The sequence below is a fragment of the Ranitomeya variabilis genome, chromosome 3, assembly GCF_051348905.1.
Source record: "Ranitomeya variabilis isolate aRanVar5 chromosome 3, aRanVar5.hap1, whole genome shotgun sequence".
NCBI lineage: Eukaryota > Metazoa > Chordata > Amphibia > Anura > Dendrobatidae > Ranitomeya > Ranitomeya variabilis.
The window spans coordinates 484048805-484069428 of record NC_135234.1 but is presented as its reverse complement, the minus strand read 5'-3'; the positions used below and the strand labels follow the sequence as shown (position 1 = coordinate 484069428).

At 45.1% G+C, this 20624-nt stretch overlaps 1 protein-coding gene across 2 annotated transcripts in view; it reads right to left on the bottom strand.

Moving 5' to 3' along the window:
• Nucleotides 1–20624, bottom strand: part of SENP7 (SUMO specific peptidase 7) — a 168080-nt gene that overhangs the window by 130417 nt on the left and 17039 nt on the right. For both annotated transcript variants that reach the window (XM_077296735.1, XM_077296736.1), the window contains exon 5: nt 3118–3197. In XM_077296735.1, the coding sequence (XP_077152850.1) occupies nt 3118–3197 (80 nt within the window). The remainder of the gene's footprint in view (nt 1–3117; nt 3198–20624) is intronic.

Sequence of the window (20624 nt, the reverse complement as noted above, 5' to 3'; positions counted from 1 at the left end):
CTGTGCAATATACTACGTGGGCTGTGCAATATACTACGTGGGCTGTGCAATATACTACGTGCCTGTGCAATATACTACGTGGGCTGTGCAATATACTACGTGGGACATGGGCTGTGCAATATACTACGTGGGCGGTGCTATATACTACGTGGGACGTGGGCTGTGCAATATACTACGTGGGCTGTGCAATATACTACGTGGCTGTGCTATATACAACGTGGGCTGTGCTATATACTACGTGGCTGTGTTATACACTACATGGGCTGTTATATACTACGTGGGCTGTGCTATATACTACGTGGGTTGTGCTATATACTACGTGGCGTGTGCTATATACTACGTTGCTGTGTTATATGCTATGTGGGCTGTTATACACTCCGTGGGCTGTGCTATATACTCCGTGGGCTGTGTTATATACTACGTGGCTGTGCTATATACTCCGTGGGCTGTGCTATATACTACGCGGCTGTGCTATATACTACGTGGCTGTGCTATTTACTACGTGGACTGTTATATACTACGTGGCTGTGATATATACTACGTGGCCGGCCGCGAACAATCAGCGACAGGCACAGTCCGGCCGCGAATTGGCACGGGAGTTGAACCACGCTTCACTAATTGGTCGCGGTTGGCCAACTCCTGTTGTCAGGACTCTGAACATTTTTTATTACCTTTTTGTGCATTACTGCCCTTTTCCAAGATGGCGTCTTTCGTCTCATGTGCACTGTGTCTTCCTGCTATAAAACTCCACCCCAGCCTTCAGTCTGTGCTAGAGTATTCAGCCTTGCATCCAGCTCCTGACCTCTGGTGACTCCCTGGCTATATACCTGCTCTTGTGAACCTGTGGGGTTATCCTGCTACTCTGCTCTGAGTTCCTGCTGCATACACCAGTTCCAGTAATCCTCCTTCATCTGCTGCTCGTGTTTACTTCCATCTGCATTTGCTGGACATGTAAGCTGTTGCTGCTCTGCAAGAACCTGAGACTATTACCCAGACCTCCCTGGTTGAGCTAAGAAATTATTTGAACTGCCTTATAAGCATATCTATCTGTGTTTTGGACTAAGCAAGGACTTATTCGTGTCAAGTATCCTCAAGAATAACTGTGCTTCATAGACTTTCTGCGTGATTGCATTTTCCTCTGAAGTTTCCTATAGACTGCTGAGCTGCATTTGATATTTGCACCAAGTGTTGTGGACTTGAGTTTCTCTCTGCACCTGTTTGAATCACCATATGATAATATAGACTTTACCACTTATAAAACTGTGTCCTGTAGTTGTCTTGTTCCACGCAAAGAGTCTCCTGAGTTATCCCCTATAACTATTACACCTGTGTATTCAATGTATTATTCTAAAATCTTCATAAATAAACTACATACATATTCTAGAATACCCGATGCGTTAGAATCGGGCTACGATCTAGTTTTTAATAACCAGCTAAGGCAAACTAGACAGCTCGGGGCTGATACGAATACAAAACGAAGAGACTGCAGCTCCACGAACTGTGATTCTTTATTCACATAAGCAATTCGGAGGACATACACAGTCAGTGATACAAATTCACATGACTCGCATCATCGTATTTCAGGTGTCTGTGCACCCTTAATCATAAAGATGCTTATGATTCATGATTAAGGGTACGCAAACACCTGAAACGTGTTGATACATGTCATGTGATTTTGTATCGTTGACTGTGTTTGTCCTCCGAATTGCTTATGTAAATAAAGAATCACAGTTCGTGGAGCTGGAGTCTCTTCATTTTTACATTTTCCACACCTTGACAAGGTACTTCCAGTCTATGAAAACACTCAAGATGCAATCACGGACAGTGAGATGGATTTTATTTTACCCTGCTGATATGAATAGGCTGGGAAGGTCTATGGATATTGGGCCCTTTCCCAGCATAAGACCAGCTCAGCAGCCGGATTCACACACTACTGTCAGTGTGTGCCAGGTGCTGTGGTGAGCGGTCACATTACTGAGGTCACTGCTCAGTGGGATGGATTTATGGCAGACACCTTTGGATTATTTGATTTTTTAAAGGTAATATATGGGTAAAAGAGGAAGGGTGCTTTGTGCAAATTAAGGACTTTTCTTTGTTAAACTTACAGGATTGGTAATAGGGGTGCAATAGATGCCTCTCCATTACTTACTCCTGGGCTTGATGGCAGCAGATATTACAAAAGCTGACATCAACCCCAAAACCATTACCCTATTTTTTCCAACACACCAGGGCAAACAGAAAGAGCTGAGGCTAAGCACCAGAAATCTAATGGATGCGCCATTTTTGGGGTGGTTGAGAACTGTATTTATAGACTGTGAGGGGGCCAATATTCATGGCCCTTCCCAGCCTATTAATATCAGCCGCAGCTGTCTCCTTTGTCTTAGCTGGTTATTAAAAATAGGAAGGACCCCACAATTTTTTTTACGGTCACCCCTATTTTTAATAACCAGCTAAGGCAAATTAGACAGCTACTGGCTGATATTAATAAGTTTGGAAGCTGGAAGGTGCGCTGGCAAATCACAATCATTACTTGGCATGGCTGTGATGGAGCCGGTAGTTCCACAGCCTTAAAACTCGTTGACTGGCTGTGCTGCAGCCTTTTAACAAGATTTATTAGACTTCCGGACCCGAACAGGAAGCTGGACATACAGTAAGTAGCCGGTGTTCGGGGTCCGATACCGGACACAAGTCTGATATGAACCCCGGAACTTTCCAGTTCGGGTTCACTCATCCCTAGTTTTTAGGTCAGAAAAGTTAAGTGACAGATCCTCTTTAAGAAGGTCAATTTTCACACCAAAACATAATTTTATGGGACAGTGTGGGAATTAGGAATTGCAAGGGGCGATAAATATTTTAAACATCAAACCTGGCTTTGCTTAGATATATTCTGAAGATAGAACAGACTATTAAAGGGGTTGTCTCAGAAAAATAACCTCTGTCCATATGCCCTATTTTAGTTAGACACATAACCTAAATAGTTTTCATAACTTATACCACATAAGGCATAGTCAGTCCCACACTGGAAATTCATAGTACGTTCACAGGATAAGTTCTGGGACTTTCATCTAAAACTGGGATCTCCTGACCTGCCTGGGTGCAGGTGTTTTTGTGACATACCTTTGTGCTCCGATGATGTTCTTTTTTCAGTAGCTTTAACGTTGGCTTCCCTTTCCACCTCCTTGTGCATATGTTCTGTCCTGAAAAATAAAAAAAATAAAAACATTATATGGATGACCTCTTGCATAGGTCACAGAAGGTGTTAGTCATTTTCTATACTGAGTGAAAATGAATGATGCTGTGAAACCTCTTATGAGATGACCCTCCCCGCACTTCCAAAACTGAAAAGTGGTCTTCTAGAATGGTCTACTCAAAAAAAAAAAAAAAAAAAGTAAGAAAGATAGAGCTGAAAATGTGGCCTCCACGCTCACTTAGAAAGGTGTATTTTTTATGAAGACTAGTGTAAAATAGATACATTAAAACAGCAGCAAAGGTTATAGAACAAAAAAAGAAACTACACAGCATTCCTTTCCCTGATGATCCAGCACTGATGCTAGAACAGTCCTCCTGGACTTTATGCTCAAGACTGACTCAAGACAGACTGCACGTCGTGGCTGCAGCGGACATGTTCTGTACTTCACTGACATCACCACACAACACAGAGCCACGATGCCAGCAACATGTCTTGTGACCACTGCCATTTACAAATGGCTTGCACAGAATGAGTACAACCAAAGACAAGGAGGTTAGCCGGAGAATCAGCTCTGTATAGTCAGGGGACAGAAGAGGTTTATTTTTTGTTTCATAACACTTTCTTTAAAGCTTGATAGACAAATGACTAGGACCGGTATTCTCCTACCGCCATCACCCAGGTGCTTCCTGCCCTGGCAAGAACCTAGTTGTCACACGGCGGTGCACCTGCCACCAAAGTAAGCATGTGACTGTGGGAAGGGTGTGACATGCAATCTGGAATGCTGGCATAGGAGAAAACAAGTCATAGAGATAACAGCCAGAAGCTGTCCCAAAAAAATCATAAATATAAAGCACAAATTACACCAACAAGCAAAAGAGAACAATGTTTTGAACTTTTGAATTTCAGGCTCCATATCTCATCATCCACTACTGCTTCAAAACGGGAGACTGTCGTCATCATCATCATACCACAGTTAGAGCCATTATCCACAAATGGCAAAAACGTGGAACAGTGGTGAACCTTCCCAGGAGTGGCCAATCAAAATTACTCCAAGAGCACAGCAATGACTCATCCAATAGTACACAAAAGACCTCACAACAACATCAAAAAGAACCGCAGTTAAGGTCAGTGTTCATGACTCCACCATAAGAGAGAGACTGGGCAAAAATGGCCTGCATGGCCATGGAAAAACATAAAGGCTTGTCTCAATTTTGCCAGAAAACATCTTGATGACCCAAAGACTTTTGGGAGAATACTCTCTGTGGACTGAGGAGACAAAAAGTTGAACTTTTTAAAATGTGTATGTCCTATTACATCTGGTGTTGAAGTAACACAGCATTTCAGAAAAGAAACATCATACCAACAGTAAAATATGGTGGTAGTAGTTTAATGTTCTGAGGCTGTTTTGCTGCTTCAGGACCTGGAAGACTTGCTGTGGTAAACGGAACCATGTATTCTGCCATCTAAAAAAAAAAAATCCTGAAAAAGAATGTTCAGCTATCTGTTCATATCTTCCTGTCTAGGCCGGATGGATGTCTGTTCCAGACTGACAGGATTTTTCCTTGCCGATGTCTTGAGTGGACCTGACTTCACCGTACGCTTAAAAATGCAGGATGTCATAAGGCCTAGGACCCTCATGGCATACCTGATGGAAACTATCTTCTTCCTCTGCAATGCCTGGATCTTGCCTCTGCTCTCTTCCTGCTTTATGAGGGGCAGGGAAGACATCCTGTAAAGGGAATAAAGGAGGACTGCTAAGAACACCTTCTGAGGACCTGGTCGCAAGTCAGACTTTTCCCAGTTGACACGCCATCCCAGGCTATGTTCTCGATAGTCTGGGCCAGCTGCTGACTGAGGAGGGTAGTCACAGAACCACAATAATTCCCTTCTACCTCAGGAAAGCTGCCACTTCTGTAATTACCTTCATAAAGATAAGAGGGGCTGAGGACAGGCCGAATGGTAGACATGTAATCTGGAAATGGTGGATTGATCCCTGATGTTCCAGTGCAAACCTCAGAAACTGGCGGTGGTCTGGGTGGATTAGCACGCGATAGTATGAATCTCATATCTAAAGTGCACATGGAGGAGTCCTCCCCTATCAACTGAATGCATGACTTTATGGTCTCCATTTGCCCGAAGGCTTTTTTTTTTATGGAGAAAAGGGAGAAGTCACCCCGACCTATCTCTGAAATGGGTACTTGATCGAATGCTCCTATTTCTAAGAGGCTCCTGACACCCACCCATAGTCTTTTTGAAGTGGAGAGTGACTGGGGTTTGGTGGTGCAAAACCGTTGAGGAGGGAGATGGGAGAAGTCTATCCTGTACCCTTAACCTATGGGGCGCAGTATTGTCTGTAATGGACTGCCACCTTTCCAGAAAAAACTGCAGTGTCCCTCCTATCTTCCTGGCGTCAAGATCTCCCCAGTAGGCCAGAAGAAAACTGGGTGGATCTACCTTTGGGTAACTCCTACTTCCTGTATTCCTCTTCCCTTTAAAGTATCGCCTGTGGGACTGACTGGGCCTATGAAAGGAATAGAATTTTTTTGTTCTTTCTTCCGGGAATCCCTTTTTGTCATCAGAGGCCCTAAGAAGTCAACTAGCACTGGACCGAAGATCTGTGCCTGAGAAAGGGATGGAGCAGAGTCTGTTCTTTGGCTGTCCCCCGACCACATTTTAAGCCAGATGGCCAGACGCACTGAGTTAGATAGTACATTACTCCTAGTTGCGAATCTTACGGATTCAGATGAAGCATTCGCCATAAATTGGGTCACCATTTTCAGCATAGGGAGGGACTCTAACATAACCTCTCTAGGGGCGTTAGATTTCAATTGGGAGTTTAGCTCATCTATCCAAATACACATGGACCTGGCTACCGAGGTGGTGGCTATATTAGCCTTAATGACGGCTGCCAAAGACTACCAACTCCTCCTTAATAGTCCCTCCGGCTTCCTGTCCATGGCATCCCGCAGGCAGGAAGAATATTCAAAAGGTATGGAGATCATTTTTGCGACCTTGGCGATAGGGATGTCCACTTTTGGGATTTCTTCCCATATCTTGACTTCCTCTGGATCAAAGGGGAGACGGGCTTTAAAGTCTCTGTCAATGACCAGACAATTCTCTGTATCTTCCCATTCTTCCAGGATCATTGCCTTAATATGTTGGTTGACCGGAAACAAATTATTTGTGTCCTCAGCCCTCCAAATATTTCATCCTGAATCGTGTGAGACACTTGAGCCTCCTCGACCTTAATGGTAGCTCTTACAGCTCTCAACAGATCATCCGTATTTTCAGATGAGATAAATACTTTTTCCTCTCCTCAGAAGGCATTTGGGGAATACTTTCTTCCTCCCCTTCAACGTCCTCCTCTGAATAGTATCTGGCTCTCTTATGACGGGAGGTACGCTGGGATGGCTTTGTAGGTACGAGATTGGTGACGGTGTTCTGGACCTTTTCCTAATCATGGCCTGCATATCTGATAGGAAGTACGTTTGTCCTTCAGGAACTTCGCAATACACTCTGTACATAACTGCTTTTTATGATTATGCGAGCTTCATATTGCATGTCTGGCATTTTCTAGGTCCTTTCCGGGAAGAGGAATCTGATCCTAAGGGAGACCCTGTGACCTATTTAAAAGATGGGAAATTTGTGCTCTTTAAATTAAAGTGGTACACCATGAAATAAATCAAAGTGGACGCTATGGGTTTTACTTACAATGGACAAGTACTGCTCGGCTGGTGCTTGTGTGCAGGATTAATATCCATGCCTCAGACTGTGCACACCACACCACTCTGTTAGTACCCCTTTTGTAGGGTCTTACCTTGTCCAGGTGACCTTCATATTACCCCCATAGCCTTTCCTTGTGTTCCTGGCTGGAACGCACGCTGCACCACCCCGATCGGAAGTGTCTCTTTAAACCGGAACTGCGCTCCATGCTGGAAAGCACACTAGTATGTGCGCTGGAGGTGCAGCAACGTGGCGCCAAGAGCCCTCCAGAGAGGGAAGCGGCATTGTTGGGAGCTCCGTCCTGCTCTACCGACAGGCTGAGGGACCCCAGCCCAGTGAAGTATCAGCCTCAGAGCCTCTTGACAGCTGAAAGGGAAGAGATCAGTCTGCTTCGATCCCACTGAGCTCAGATACATTTCTTCGGGCTCCTGCGCTTCTCTTCCTGTGCCCTGCTAAGGACAGGAAAAACACTGAGGGTGAGATGAAAGGCGCTTTTATCCTCTTGTGCGTTTCCTGTCCCTAGAGGATGAGTAGGACTACCTCCTGTCGTGCTGTCATGAGGGACCATCCTGGTAAAAAGAAAATTAAGACTTTGGAGTAGCCTAGTCAAAGTCCTGACCTTAATCCGATTGAGATGCTGTGGCAGGACCTTAAAAAGGCGATTCATTATCCAATGTGGCTGAATTACAACAATTCTGCAAAGATGAGTGGCCAAGATTCCTCCAGAGCATTGTAAAATACTCATTGCCAGTTACTGCAAACGTTTGATTGTAGGGCTGCTAAGAGTAGCCCAACAAGTAATTAGGTTTAGAGAACGATCACTTTTTCACACAGGGCCCTGTAGGTTTCGATTTCTTTTTCCCTTAATAATAAAGGCCTTCATTTAAAAACTGAATTTTGTGTTTACTTGTATTATCTTTGCCTAATATTTAAATTTGTTTGGTGATCTGAAACATTTAAGTGCGACAAACATGCAAAAGAATAGATAATCTGGAAGGGGGCAAACAGTTTTTTCACACAAATGAATGTACTGAAGCCGTTCCGGTCACTCCTATGACTGAGAAACCAGACAGCTCCCAGGAGACAAAGTTCATTTTTTCTGTTAACCGTGCTTTCCGTAAGGCAGACAGACAGTATTGGAACCAAATTAATTCTGTAAGTGCAGGGTGATAGTGTCTGGGACATGACTGGTACCCTTTAACAACTAATCTTTCAGGTACATCAAAAAGGTATATACTGGAAATATTCCCTGCTGTACGAGGATGAACGCTACTGTGTAGTTTACAGTGGCATATGTCAGACATTCCCCATTAAAAAAAAAAGTCATAGTTACTCACCGATAACGGTGTTTCTCGGAGCCCATGACAGCACTACGGAGAGAGGGGATCCGACCTTCAGGGACAGGAAACCTACAGATAAAAGGGCGGTACCTCTCCCTCGCATCAGTTGGTTTACAGAGCATCGGAGGACCTCCAGGTTAGTTTACAACAGAGAAAATACCATATTATAACATTTCTTAAAAAAAAAAAAGGAACCCCGTGCCTAAATTGTAATATATAAACTATATAAATCATATGTAATTAAAGGTGCTCACCGCACTCGTGATGGGAGGGAATAAGCGAGTGCTGTCATGGGCTCCGAGAAACACCGTTATCGGTGAGTAACTATGACTTTCTCGGTCCCCCATGACAGCACTACGGAGAGAATTGCAGAGACTAAGCTTAGGGAGGGACCACCGCCTCAAGAACCCTTCGACCGAAGGTCAAGTCAGACACAGAGGCTAGATTTAATCTATAGTGCCTAAAAAAGGTTGACGGTGATGACCAGGTGGCCGCCTTACAGATCTGTTCTATTGATACCTCTGACCTCTCAGCCCATGAGGTAGCTACTGCCCTTGTGGAATGCGCTCTTATACCGTCCGGGATCGCATTCCCCGTGGATGAATATGCCAACGCTATTGCCTCTTTTATCCACCTTGCCAAGGTACCTTTAGATGCCCGGAATCCTTTTCTAGGACCCTAAAAACAGACAAACAAAGAGCCTTCCTTCCTATACTCCCTGGTGGAATCTAGGTATTGGACTAGGCATCTTCTGACATCTAGATTATGGAAGTTCTGCTCTTTCTCATTTCTAGGGTTCGGGCAGAAGGACGGCAGGGATATTTCCTGTGACCTATGGAATTTTGACGCCACTTTTGGCAAATAGGCCGGGTCAGGTCTTAGAGTGACTATCATCCATTATTTTTGTAAAGGGAGGGTTAGAGGACAGGGCTTGAATGTCGCTTATCCTGCGCGCAGATGTTAAGGCTACCAGAAGAATGGTCTTAAGAGATAGTATTTTAATGGGAATCATGTCTATGGGTTCAAATGGAGGACCAGATAATGCTGAGAGGACTAAATTTAAGTCCCATGGGGCCATTTTTTGGGTAACTACAGGTTTTGCTCTTGTTACCGCTTTAATGAATCTTATTATCCATGGGTTGGCTGCAATATTCTGGTTATAGAGTGCACCCAGGGCTGCTATCTGCACTTTAAGAGTACTGACCGCTAACCCCTGTTCCAGACCTTTTTGTAGGAACTCAAGTATTTTATTAATTGAAGGTCCCTCCTGGATTTTAACTTTGGATACAGACAAGAATTTTTTCCATGTTTTCCCATATATTTTAGTAGTAATAGGTTTTCTACATTTTAATAATGTTGCAACCAAGTTGTCTGAAAAGCCTCTTTTTATTAATAGTTCCCGTTCAAAAGCCAGGCTGTCAAATGCAAATTCGTCTCCTGTGGGTGGAAGATCGGTCCTTGCTGAAGTAGGTCTGGCAAATTCGGTAGAACCCATGGGTCTGAAACCGATAGCATCCTTAGCCAGGAAAACCATGTCCTTTTTGGCCAGAATGGGGCAATAAGGATCATTTTTGTTTTGTCCTGACTTTCCGAATGACTGCCGGAATCAGAATGGTTGGTGGAAAAGCGTATGTCAGTTTGTGTGTCCATGGAATCAGAAAGGCATCCAGAGCCTGGGGATTCCCTTCCGGGCTTAGAGAACAAAATTTGCTTACTTTTTTGTTTTTGCAATTGGCGAACAAGTCTATTGTTGGGGTTCCCCACATTCTCGTGATCTGGTTGTAGACAGACTGATTCAGGGACCACTCGCCTTGTTTCAACTGGGTTCGACTCAAGTAATCTGCTTTCTCGTTTTTTGAACCTTGAATATGTAGTGCAGATAGGGATAGTAGATTTGTTTCTGCAAGGCTGATAATTTTGGCGGAGGAATTCATCAGTGACCGAGACCTTGTTCCTCCCTGGTGATTTATATAGGCTACTGTCACTATGTTGTCCGAGAAGATTCGGACATGATGTCCCCGAATGTAGGTAAGGAATGATAGAAGAGCACGATGCACCGCCCAGAGTTCTTTTTGATTTGAGGATGCTGACAGTTCCTGAATTGACCAGTTGCCCTGAGCCACTCTGTCTTCCATGTGGGCCCCCCACCCCCTGGGACTCGCATCGGTTGTTATCACCCGAGATATTTTTGGTACCCAAGGAATCCCTTTTGAGATATTCTGGTTCTTTCCCCACCAGAGAAGGGAATGAATAACGGAGGAATTTAGAATGACCCTGCTTTCCAAATTGTTTTTTAATATTAACTGCCATTCTAGTATGTGCCACTGAAGCTCCCTTGTGTGGAATTGTGCGAAGGGTATCGCCGGCAGGCATGAAGATAGAGAGCCCAGCAGTGACATTGCCCTCCTTAAAGTCATGGAAGGGTTTTGTAGTGTTTGTGCTATCATGGTTAATATATTGTCTTTTTTGGGGCCCAGGAGTCGGCATTCTTGAACCTGGGAGTCTAACGTCAGCCCTAGGAACTCCTGTACTTGAGAGGGTTCCAACTTTGATTTTTTTGTATTTATGAGCCAACCCAAGTCCGTTAGAATAGTCAATACTCGGTCTCTCTGTTCTCTGCAACTTTGAGCCGAGTCGCTGGCAATAAGAAAATCGTCCAAGTAAGGGACTATGATAATGTTTTGTTCCCTTATGTGGGCCATCATCTCCGCTACTATTTTTGTGAATATCCGCGGAGCAATAGAGATCCCGAACGGGAGGGTCCTGTACTGGAAGTTCCTTATTTTCCCCTTTATAGACACCGCCATCCTGAGAAATTTTTGAGAATGTTCGTGGATGGGCACATGGTAATATGCGTCGGTCAGGTCTATCACAACCATGTAGCAATTTGGAAAAAGAATTTTTATTGTAGATTTTATTGTTTCCATTTTGAATTTGTGGTTTGTTACATAATTGTTTAAGTTTCTTAAGTTTATGATTGTCCGAAAGGACCCATCGGGTTTCGGTACTAGAAACAGAGGGGAGAAAAACTCTTCCTCCATTTCTTGAGGAGAGATCTCCCGAATTACGGCTTTCTCCAGTAGGGAAATAATTTCTTTCTCTAACGCCGCTTGTTCTGCTGCCGAAGACCTCGTTTTTGTCACTACGTAATTTCAGGGGGGGTGGGAAATGAAATCTATTTTTAGACCAGATTGTATGAGTCTCAAAATCCAGGTGTTGTTGGATATTTTTTCCCAGGCAGGAAGAAATGAGGTGAGCCTTCCCCCCACCGTAGGGAGAATGTCATTTGGAGGGTTTTTTATCACGGGAGGTATTGCCAAATCTCGTCTCCTCCCTTCTTCCCATTTATTCTGTTCTCTGGGAGGTCTTCGACGGAAAAATTTACGGTTCCGAAAGGACTGTTTAAATGGGGCTGGCCCAGATTTGGAAACCCCTTCTTTTTGTCCCCTGCTTTCTGGAGGATGTCATCCAGGGTTTCCCCAAATAAGAAATTTCCCTCACATGGGATAGAACACAATTTCAACTTTGTCTGGAGATCCCCTGGCCAGCTCTTAAGCCATAGGGTCCTTCTAGCTGCGTTGGAGAGGGCAGCGGCCTTAGATGTTAAACGTACCGAGTCCGCTGAGGAGTCCGCTAGGAACGCTGCTGCTGCCCTAATTGCAGGGATTGAGTCAAGCAATTTATTTCTGGGTGACCCGTCCTTAATCTGGCTTTCCAGCTGGTCAACCCACACCATCAAAGACCTGGAGGTGCAGGTCACTGCGACTGCAGGTCTCAAGCTACCCCCAGCCGATTCCCATGCCCCTTTAAGAAAGGTATCCGCTTTCTTGTCTAAGGGGTCTTTGAGGGTACCCATATCCTCAAACGGGAGCGCAAATTTTTTCGAGGCTTTGGCTACTGCTACGTCCAATTTTGGAGCCTTGTCCCAAGAAGTGGACGCCTCGTCATCGAAGGGATACTTTCTTTTAAGCGAGGGTACTGAAGAATTTCTCCTGTCCGGTTTTTCCCATTCTTTTTTGATCAGTGTCTGGACATTGGAATTTAACGGAAAAGCTCTCCGCTTTTTTTGTCCCAGACCTCCGAACATTATATCTTGAGCCGTTTTATCGGGTCTGGGATCCTCAACCCCCATAGTGGCTCTGACGGCTTTTACTAAAGCGTCCACTTCCTCTAGTGGGAAGCAATGACGGCCCGAATCTTCATCAGAGGAAGATAGGGAGGATTTGGAATCGTTAGAGTCCACGTCCTCAGACGAGGATCGGGCAGAGTGGGAATATACCGTGTCCTTCACCTTTTCCTTCCCTTTTTTGGAAGATAACAGGGCATTCTGAACTTCAGATCTAATTATAGTTTTAAGTTCAGATGCGAAGTCAGGGGTTTCTTCACATAATAAACGCTGAATGCAAGATCTACAAAGCTTTTTTCTCCAGGTTACCGGCAAAGCTTTGCTACAGGTGGGGCAGACACTGTTTTTCTTTTTCTCCAAGCTCTTCTTACCCTAGTAAGGGAGAAGAGGAAGCCCCATTATAAAAAATGTACACTTTCACGGAGATCACTCACCATTCGGATGTGGAGGCAGGTACCGGTTCTGGAGGAGGGCCCGGGTCTGGCAGCGGAGCCTCTTGAGGAGGGGAGTTTGTCCTTGCAGCAGATCTGCTGCGCTGTGTGGACCGACTGCTTGATCCACTTCTTCTGGAGCTTTTGGGGTCCACTTTCTTATGGTGCTGCTGCCTGGGTTGCAGCTGTTGTGGATCGCTGTCCTCCATAGTTAAAGGAAGATAGTGCGACAACTATGTGTGCACCATCTCCCTTTTTAAATCCGGCGCCACCCCCGGCGTTCTGCCGCACTTCCGGTCCTGCGCACATCCCAGGGAGAGGAGAGATCACCGCGCATGCGCGCGGAGATGACCCGGAAGTTAACGCCGCATTTCCGGAGCGGCGGCCATCTTTCTGCACCCGGAGCGTGCAGAGGCCGGCACAGGAGCTCCGGGTGCCAGCGCCCCTTCCCCCCTCGGAGTCTGGCGGCGGCCTCTCCCCCGCACACCCTGAAGAACCTGTCGGTTCCAGCGGTGGCGGCTTCGGGTGCCGGACAAGCCGCGGCAGGAGCCTCCTCGCTGCCGGAACCCGACCGTCCGGTCCCGGTCCTTGGATACGGCGTCTTCTTCTTACAGGTACTGCCAAAAAGAGGTTCCCCGTCAGGGACAGGAAACCAACTGATGCGAGGGAGAGGTACCGCCCTTTTATCTGTAGGTTTCCTGTCCCTGAAGGGCGGATCCCCTCTCTCCGTAGTGCTGTCATGGGGAACCGAGAAAACAAAACTAAATTTTTGAATTTAATGAAAATCAAATAACCATTCAGAATATTGGTTCACAAGACTGGAAATTAATAAATGAACCGGATTCTCTTACCAGAACGTATCTGCTATTGTATCTATCCTTTACATAAAGGGAGAGACTCCTTGGTGAGTTTGAGAACTGTTGTACATGAAATGGTCTCAAATGCAAGGCTGGGTTCAGCTTAAAGGGAACCTGTCACCCCTCCCCCCCCCAGGTGTTTTTAACTAAAAGAGCCACCTTGTGCAGCAGTAATGCTGCATCCTGACAAGGTGGCTCTTTTAGTTCTGGGTGCTGTAACTGCCGAAATAATCAGTTTTGTAATTTGTCCTAAATACCTTTCTTCAGTCCTGGAGGCAGGCCTTTCCCCCCTGCTGCAGACGCCACACAGCCGTCACTCAAATCTTCTTGGCGCCGGACGCCGCCTCCTCACCGCTGTTTTGAAATGAGCCGGTGCCCGCGCTTTTCTCCTGCCTTGGGCAGGCGCAGTGAGCGCTGCCCGTCTGTCCTTATATGCAGTCCAGCTGACTGCGCCTGTGCGGACGCCCTGCCTGTGAATCCCAGCCCCACAGTGTCTTCTGATTTATTCTCACTGCGGGGCTGGGATTCACAAGCACGGCATCCGCACAGGCGCAGTCAGCTAGACTGCATATGAGGACAGACGGGCAGCGCTCACTGCGCCTGCACCAGGCAGGGGATAAGAGCGCAGGCACTGGCTCATTTCAAAACAGCGGTGAGGAGGCGGCGCCCGGCGTCAAGAAGATTTCAGTGACGGCTGTGTGGTGTCTGCAGCAGGGGGGAAAGGCCTGCCTCCTTGTCTGAAGAAAAGGTATTTAGGACAAATTACAAAACTGATTTTTTCGGCAGTTACAGCACCCAGAACTAAAAGAGCCACCTTGTCAGGATGCAGCATTACTGCTGCACAAGGTGGCTCTTTTAGTTAAAAACGCCTGGGGGGGTGACAGGTTCCCTTTAAGAGTTTGCAACACTGAAGGTACAATTTGCAACAAAATATTTTCTGGTATACTGGTTAAGGCTATGTTCACACGGTGCGTTTTTTGGTGCGGATCCGGAGCGGAATTTCAGCTGCGGATCCGCATCCGTTTTCCATGTAGGTTACAGTACAATGTAACCCAATGGAAACCAAAATCCGCTGTGCCGACGATCCTTTTTTCCCCAGGAAAATCCGCGCGGATTTGCCTGCGGAAAAAAGAAGTACCATGTCAATTCTTTCTCCGGATTCCGCTGCGGGTTTCCAGCAGCACCAATAGGAAACTGCATTTGGAAACCCGCAGTGGAATCCGCAGAAGAAAAAGGATCAAAATCCGCAGCTAAAATCAGCGCTGAATTTTAGCGGCGGATTTTCAAAACAGGACAGGAAAAAAAACTGATGAAAAAACTGAACGTGTGAACGTAGCCTTAGAATGTATTATATCACAGCATTCTCTGCAGACATGCTTTTCCCCCCTCCAATAAAAATGCTTTAATGTAACAAAATATATTTAAGATATAAAAATTGTGAACACTGGCGCTGCACTTCTCGGGCAATAAGAAAACAGGGGAGGGGGGAAAAAAGTAAGGAAATGAAGCCGCTGGTGGGGTGGCAGGGTCTGTGCTATACCCTGTCTAAAATAAATGTAATAAAATTTACCAATAACACACCTGCGCTCTAGTTAATGTCATAGGTACAATGAGAAGGCTATTCCCAACAAGCGTAACAATAACACACCTGCGTTCGCATTAATGTAATAGGTTCAATAAACAGACCGTGCCCAACACACATAATACCGATTTAAGCGAAATGGCAGACTATCCGCTAGAAGCTGACAGTGTTAAAGTGCCTGTTGGTACATACACACTTACTAATTGTGAAGGTGAAGAGAGTTGCGGGGGTCAGTGGATGTCCAAGTCACTTGTTGATTGACGTCTTGGGCTGCACCATGCAGCTAGGGGGGGGGTGCCAGGGCCGGCTATCCCCAGATCAGTGGCTCAACGCTGGGTGTCTGGAAGGGCAGGAACCGCCAACTCCTAGCGTGCCCCGGCCGGAAGCAACGCCGGAGCAGTAGCAGCGACCCATGATTTCCGTTAAAAACAGACGGAAGTACCCCTTAGGCAATTATATATATATTGATGCGACTTATTGCTTACCGGAGGTGGTGGCTGCAGTGAAGCGGGGTCCCAGGGTCGCCGCTGGAGGAGGCAAGAGTGGAGCGTTTCCGCATGCTGGGATGAGGGGGTGTTCGGATGTACAGTGCTGTGCGCCACTGCGAGAGTCCGGTGTTGTGGGGGCTCTGCCGACATCTTGTGAAGCCCAGAGCCCCCGCAGTGACATGGTTTCCTATGTGGTGGACTGGATATTATAAGACGAACCCTCATTTTCCCCCCAAATTTGGGGGGAAAAATGTGCGTATTATAAAGTACCGTATTTTTTGGATTATAACACCAGCTTGAAAAAATGATTTTAACATCTGAAATGTTGGCTAGCTGAAATGTATATTTAGTAAATGCACTCAGTACTTGGTCAGGGCTCCTTTTGCATCAATTACTGCATCAATGCGGCGTGGCATGGAGGCGATGAGCTTGTGGCACTGCTGAGGTGTTATGGACGCCCAGGTTGCTATGCTAGCAGCCTTCAGCTTGTCTTCATTGTTGGGTCCGGTGTCTCTCATCTTCCTCTTGACAATACCCCATAGATTCTCTATGGGGTTAAGGTCAGGAGAGTTTGCTGGCTAATCAAGCACAGTGATACTGTTGTTTTTAAACCAGGTATTGGTACTTTTGTCAGATTTTCTTTTAACTATTTTAATTAAAAAAAGCATCCTGAGGGTGTTTATAGTACAAGGGAAACTTGCAAGAAAAGAATCTGGAACAATTAAAAAGCATGTCAACAAATCCATTACATAAAAGAAAGCAAAAATGGTTTTGATTTCCGTTTGTGGCTCACTGATCCAAGATACAGCAAGTCTGTTATTAGGTGTGCCCTCCTAATATATAATGTTATATTTTTACCTTGAGGTCTAGGAATTAAAACTAAATACTGGTGATAACTGTGGCTTTTTATCTTTTTTAGGATATGTATATGTTTTATACAAAAAATAGTTTTTTGTTTTTTTTTAGGAGAGGAGAATGATGGGGGGAAAAAAGATTCCAATTGTTGTTGGGGGTCACATTTATGTATAGGATGTGAGGTTAAATGATTTGGAAACTTTGTTCTGTTAGATACAAGGCAATACCATTGTTTTAGCTACTTTTAGAAAATTGTTAGTTTTATAGTTCATGTCTTGACAATACCAATATAAGGCTATTTTCTCACGTTGCATGTTTGCTGCATTTTATGCAAATTTTCAGCTGTTTTTTTTTTTTGTTTTTTTTTTTACAGTACCAGCAAAGTTTGAGATTTCAGAAGTCTCATGCACACATATTGGTTTTATTTTCCTCACCGATTTGGAAAACTGCTGCGTTTTTAAAAACTGCAACATGTCATATCTTTCAGCGTTGTTTCTGCGTATTTGCAGTGTTTCCTCACCCATAGGAAACAAAGGCTAAGTGCAAAAACGCCGGTATCCATCAGTTTTTGCTGCATTTTTGAACAAAACCCTAAGGAAGTTGAATCAGAATTTTTTTTTTTTTTTTTTTTGGGGGGGGGGGCGGGGAGAAGACACTCAACTGTATCAACATGCAAAAATGCAGCAATTAAAAACCCTATGGGGTTAAATGATAGAGTGGACTTGTCCATATTCCTGTGAAATAACTAGGTAAGACTGGTCCCTAAGGGAGCACAGATGTTTGTTTTTCTTTTCCTCCCTGCTACAGGCCAAGCCAGGCATAATAATAACTCCCCGACAAGTTTATACTAAGAAATTGTTTCTCCGGTAATGTGACATAGGTGTTGTCTTTCTTTTCTCTTTGCTATACAGACATTATGATACAAATAATGTGGCAATGTTTTTAACAGTTGTATGTCTTTTGCACTTTGTCATGTGGTTGATATGATGGGAGGAGCTTGTCCTGGACTAAGGTATATCACTCACCGTCATATCCTCTGACGTATAGACCCGTTGAAGCGCTAAGTGGCGCGAAACGGCTGTCGTCTTACACCAGCTCGCACATCCCAGCAACCTGTTCCTCTGGCCATGACATTTTAAAGTTTGAATAAAGGATGAAGTTTTAAGGACCGGTGAGTGCTATCTGCATTTTTCTTCTTTGCTGCATACACCCTGTTTTTGCATGAGCACTCGGAGTCCACAGAGGCGGTCTCTATCCGGAAAGCACTCCACTCAGCATATGGTTGTTTGGCCCCACAGCAGTGCCGTTATATTTTTCTTTTTTGCATATATAACTATTTTTTATTTTAATTGTTTTTTAAACAGGGATATGGTGCCCACATTGCTATATACTACGTGGGCTGTGTTATATACTGTGTGGCCTGTGTTATATACTGCGTGGGCTGTGTTATATACTACGTGGCTGTGCAGTATTCTACATGGCTGTGCAATATACTACGTGGGCTGTGTTATATACTACGTGGCCGTGCAATATTCTACGTGGCTGTGCAATATACTACGTGGCTATGCTATATACTACGTGGGCTGTGTTATATACTACGTGGCTGTGCAATGTACTACGTGGCTGTGCAATATACTACGTGGCTGTGCAATATACTACGTGGCTGTGCAATATACTACGTGGCTGTTAGTATATAGCACAGACCACGCAGTATATAACAGCCACGTAGTATATTGCACAGCCACGTAGTATATTGCACAGCCACGTAGTATATAACACAGCCCACGTAGTACATAAGTGGGCAGTGTTATATACTACGTGGCTGTGCAATATACTACGTGGGCTGTGTTATATACTACGTGGGCTGTGCAATATACTACGTGGCTGTGCTATATACTACGTGGCTGTGCATTCTACAATACCCGATGCGTTAGAATCGGGCCACCATTTAATGGATTATAAGAAGCACCACCATTTCATTAAAAAAAAAAAAAAATCCCTATTTTTCTCCTCAAAATTTGGGGTGCATCTTATAATCTGGCGAGTCTTATAATCTGCAAAATACGGTATTCTGATTTTCTGAGATAATGACTTTTGGGTTTTCATTGGCTGTAAGGCTGCTTTCACTCATCCGTTTTTTTTGTTTCAGGCACAATCCGGCAGTTTTACAAAAAAACGGATCCAGTTTAAATTGTGAAAAACTGATGCACCGGATCAGTTTTTTTAGCTGGATCCGGCACATCTGGTTTTCTTTACTGTGCATGTATTTTAGACATGTTGATACCGGGATGAAGAGAGAGAAGAGAGAAGAGAGAAGAGAGAGAGAGAGAGAGACCAGCATGCATAACAAAGCTTCTGGGAGAGAGAGAGAGACCAGCATGCATAAAAAAGCTTCTGGGCATGCTCAGTGTACAAAAAACGGATTCGGCAGCCGGAACTGTTCGTTCACACATCCATTCCATGCGTTTATTGCCGCAAACGTCCTTTCAGGCTTTTTCGCCGGACAGAAAAAACGTTGCAGTAGACGTTTTTTGTGTCCGGCAAAAAAGCCTGAAGGGACGGATCCGGCACAAAACGGATGAAACGCATGTCCTTCAGGCACAATGCGGCGCTAATACAACTCTATGGGGAAAAAACGGATCCGGTGTAAAAAAAAAAAACGGATCCGTTTTTTTCTAAAACTGCCGGATTGTGCCTGAAACGAAAAAACGGATGTGTGAAAGCAGCCTTAGCCATAATCATCAACATTAACAGAAATAAGCACTTGAAATACTGTAGATCACGCTGTTTGTAATGACTCTATATATGAGTTTGCCTTTTTGTATTGAAGAACCGAAATAAATTATCTTTGTGATGATATTCTAATTTTGTGAGATGCACCTGTGTATCACTCAGTTCTCTTGGTGCAGCCGTCGGGACACAGTTCTTAGATGTATCATGTAGCTGAGAAAGCCAACCTTGCCCACACCAGACTCGCTATGAACATTGTGTATAGACAGTGATCTGCTTATCAGAGGAGGGGTCAGGCTATGTGCCCATAGACATGCATTAGAGAAAAGCTTGAAAATTGCATGATTAACGCGTCAAAAAAGCGTCTAAATCCGCATGCGTTTTTCCTGTCAAGGGTCTGCAGATTTGATACAGAAAACTCTGCTTCAATTCTGCAACGTGGGCACATAGCCTCAGAGTCGCATGTCTTGGCATCTAGTCACAGCAATGAGAATGTCCTAGTGATAAAACCTTCATTGTAAGTAAACAGCACACAGCATAATAAATGACACATTGCTGAATTCGGTGTTTTAACTCCTACCTCATACTGTCCTCAGAATACATAGCAAAAACCTGCTGACAGATTCCCTTTAAAGGGAACCTGTCACCCCATTTTTTGAAGATGAGCTAAAAATAGCGTTAAATAGGGGCAGAGCTTAGTGTCTTTGTGTGCCTTTATTACCCACCTATGCTGCCGAAATACCTTTGTAAAGTCGCCGTTTTCTGCTGTCACTCACGCTGGTCTGGTCCTATGGGCGTGGTGACAGCGCTGTTTCTCCCCCAGAATCCTGCTCATCATTCCGTTGGTGGCGTAGTGGTGTGCGCATGTCCAAAAGGCGAATCCACTGCCCAGGTGATGAAAAACAGCGCGATCTGCGCTATTCAGCCGTTTACCGGTGGGCGTGGCCATCTTTCCTGTGGCCGCGCGTGCGCAGATGGCGCGCTCTGCTGCCCGGGGCTTCAGGAAAATGGCCACCGCGATCTCCATCTGCGCACGCACGGAATCCCGTGGCCATTTTCCTGAAGCCCCGGGCAGCAGAGCGCGCCATCTGCGCACGCGCGGCCACAGGAAAGATGGCCACGCCAACGGGTAAACGGCTGAATAGCGCAGATCGCGCTGTTTTTCATCACCTGGGCAGTGGATTCGCCTTTTGGACATGCGCACACCACTACGCCACCAACGTAATGATAGCCCATAGGACCAGACCAGCGTGAGTGACAGCAGAAAACGGCGACTTTACGAAGGTATTTCAGCAGCTTAGG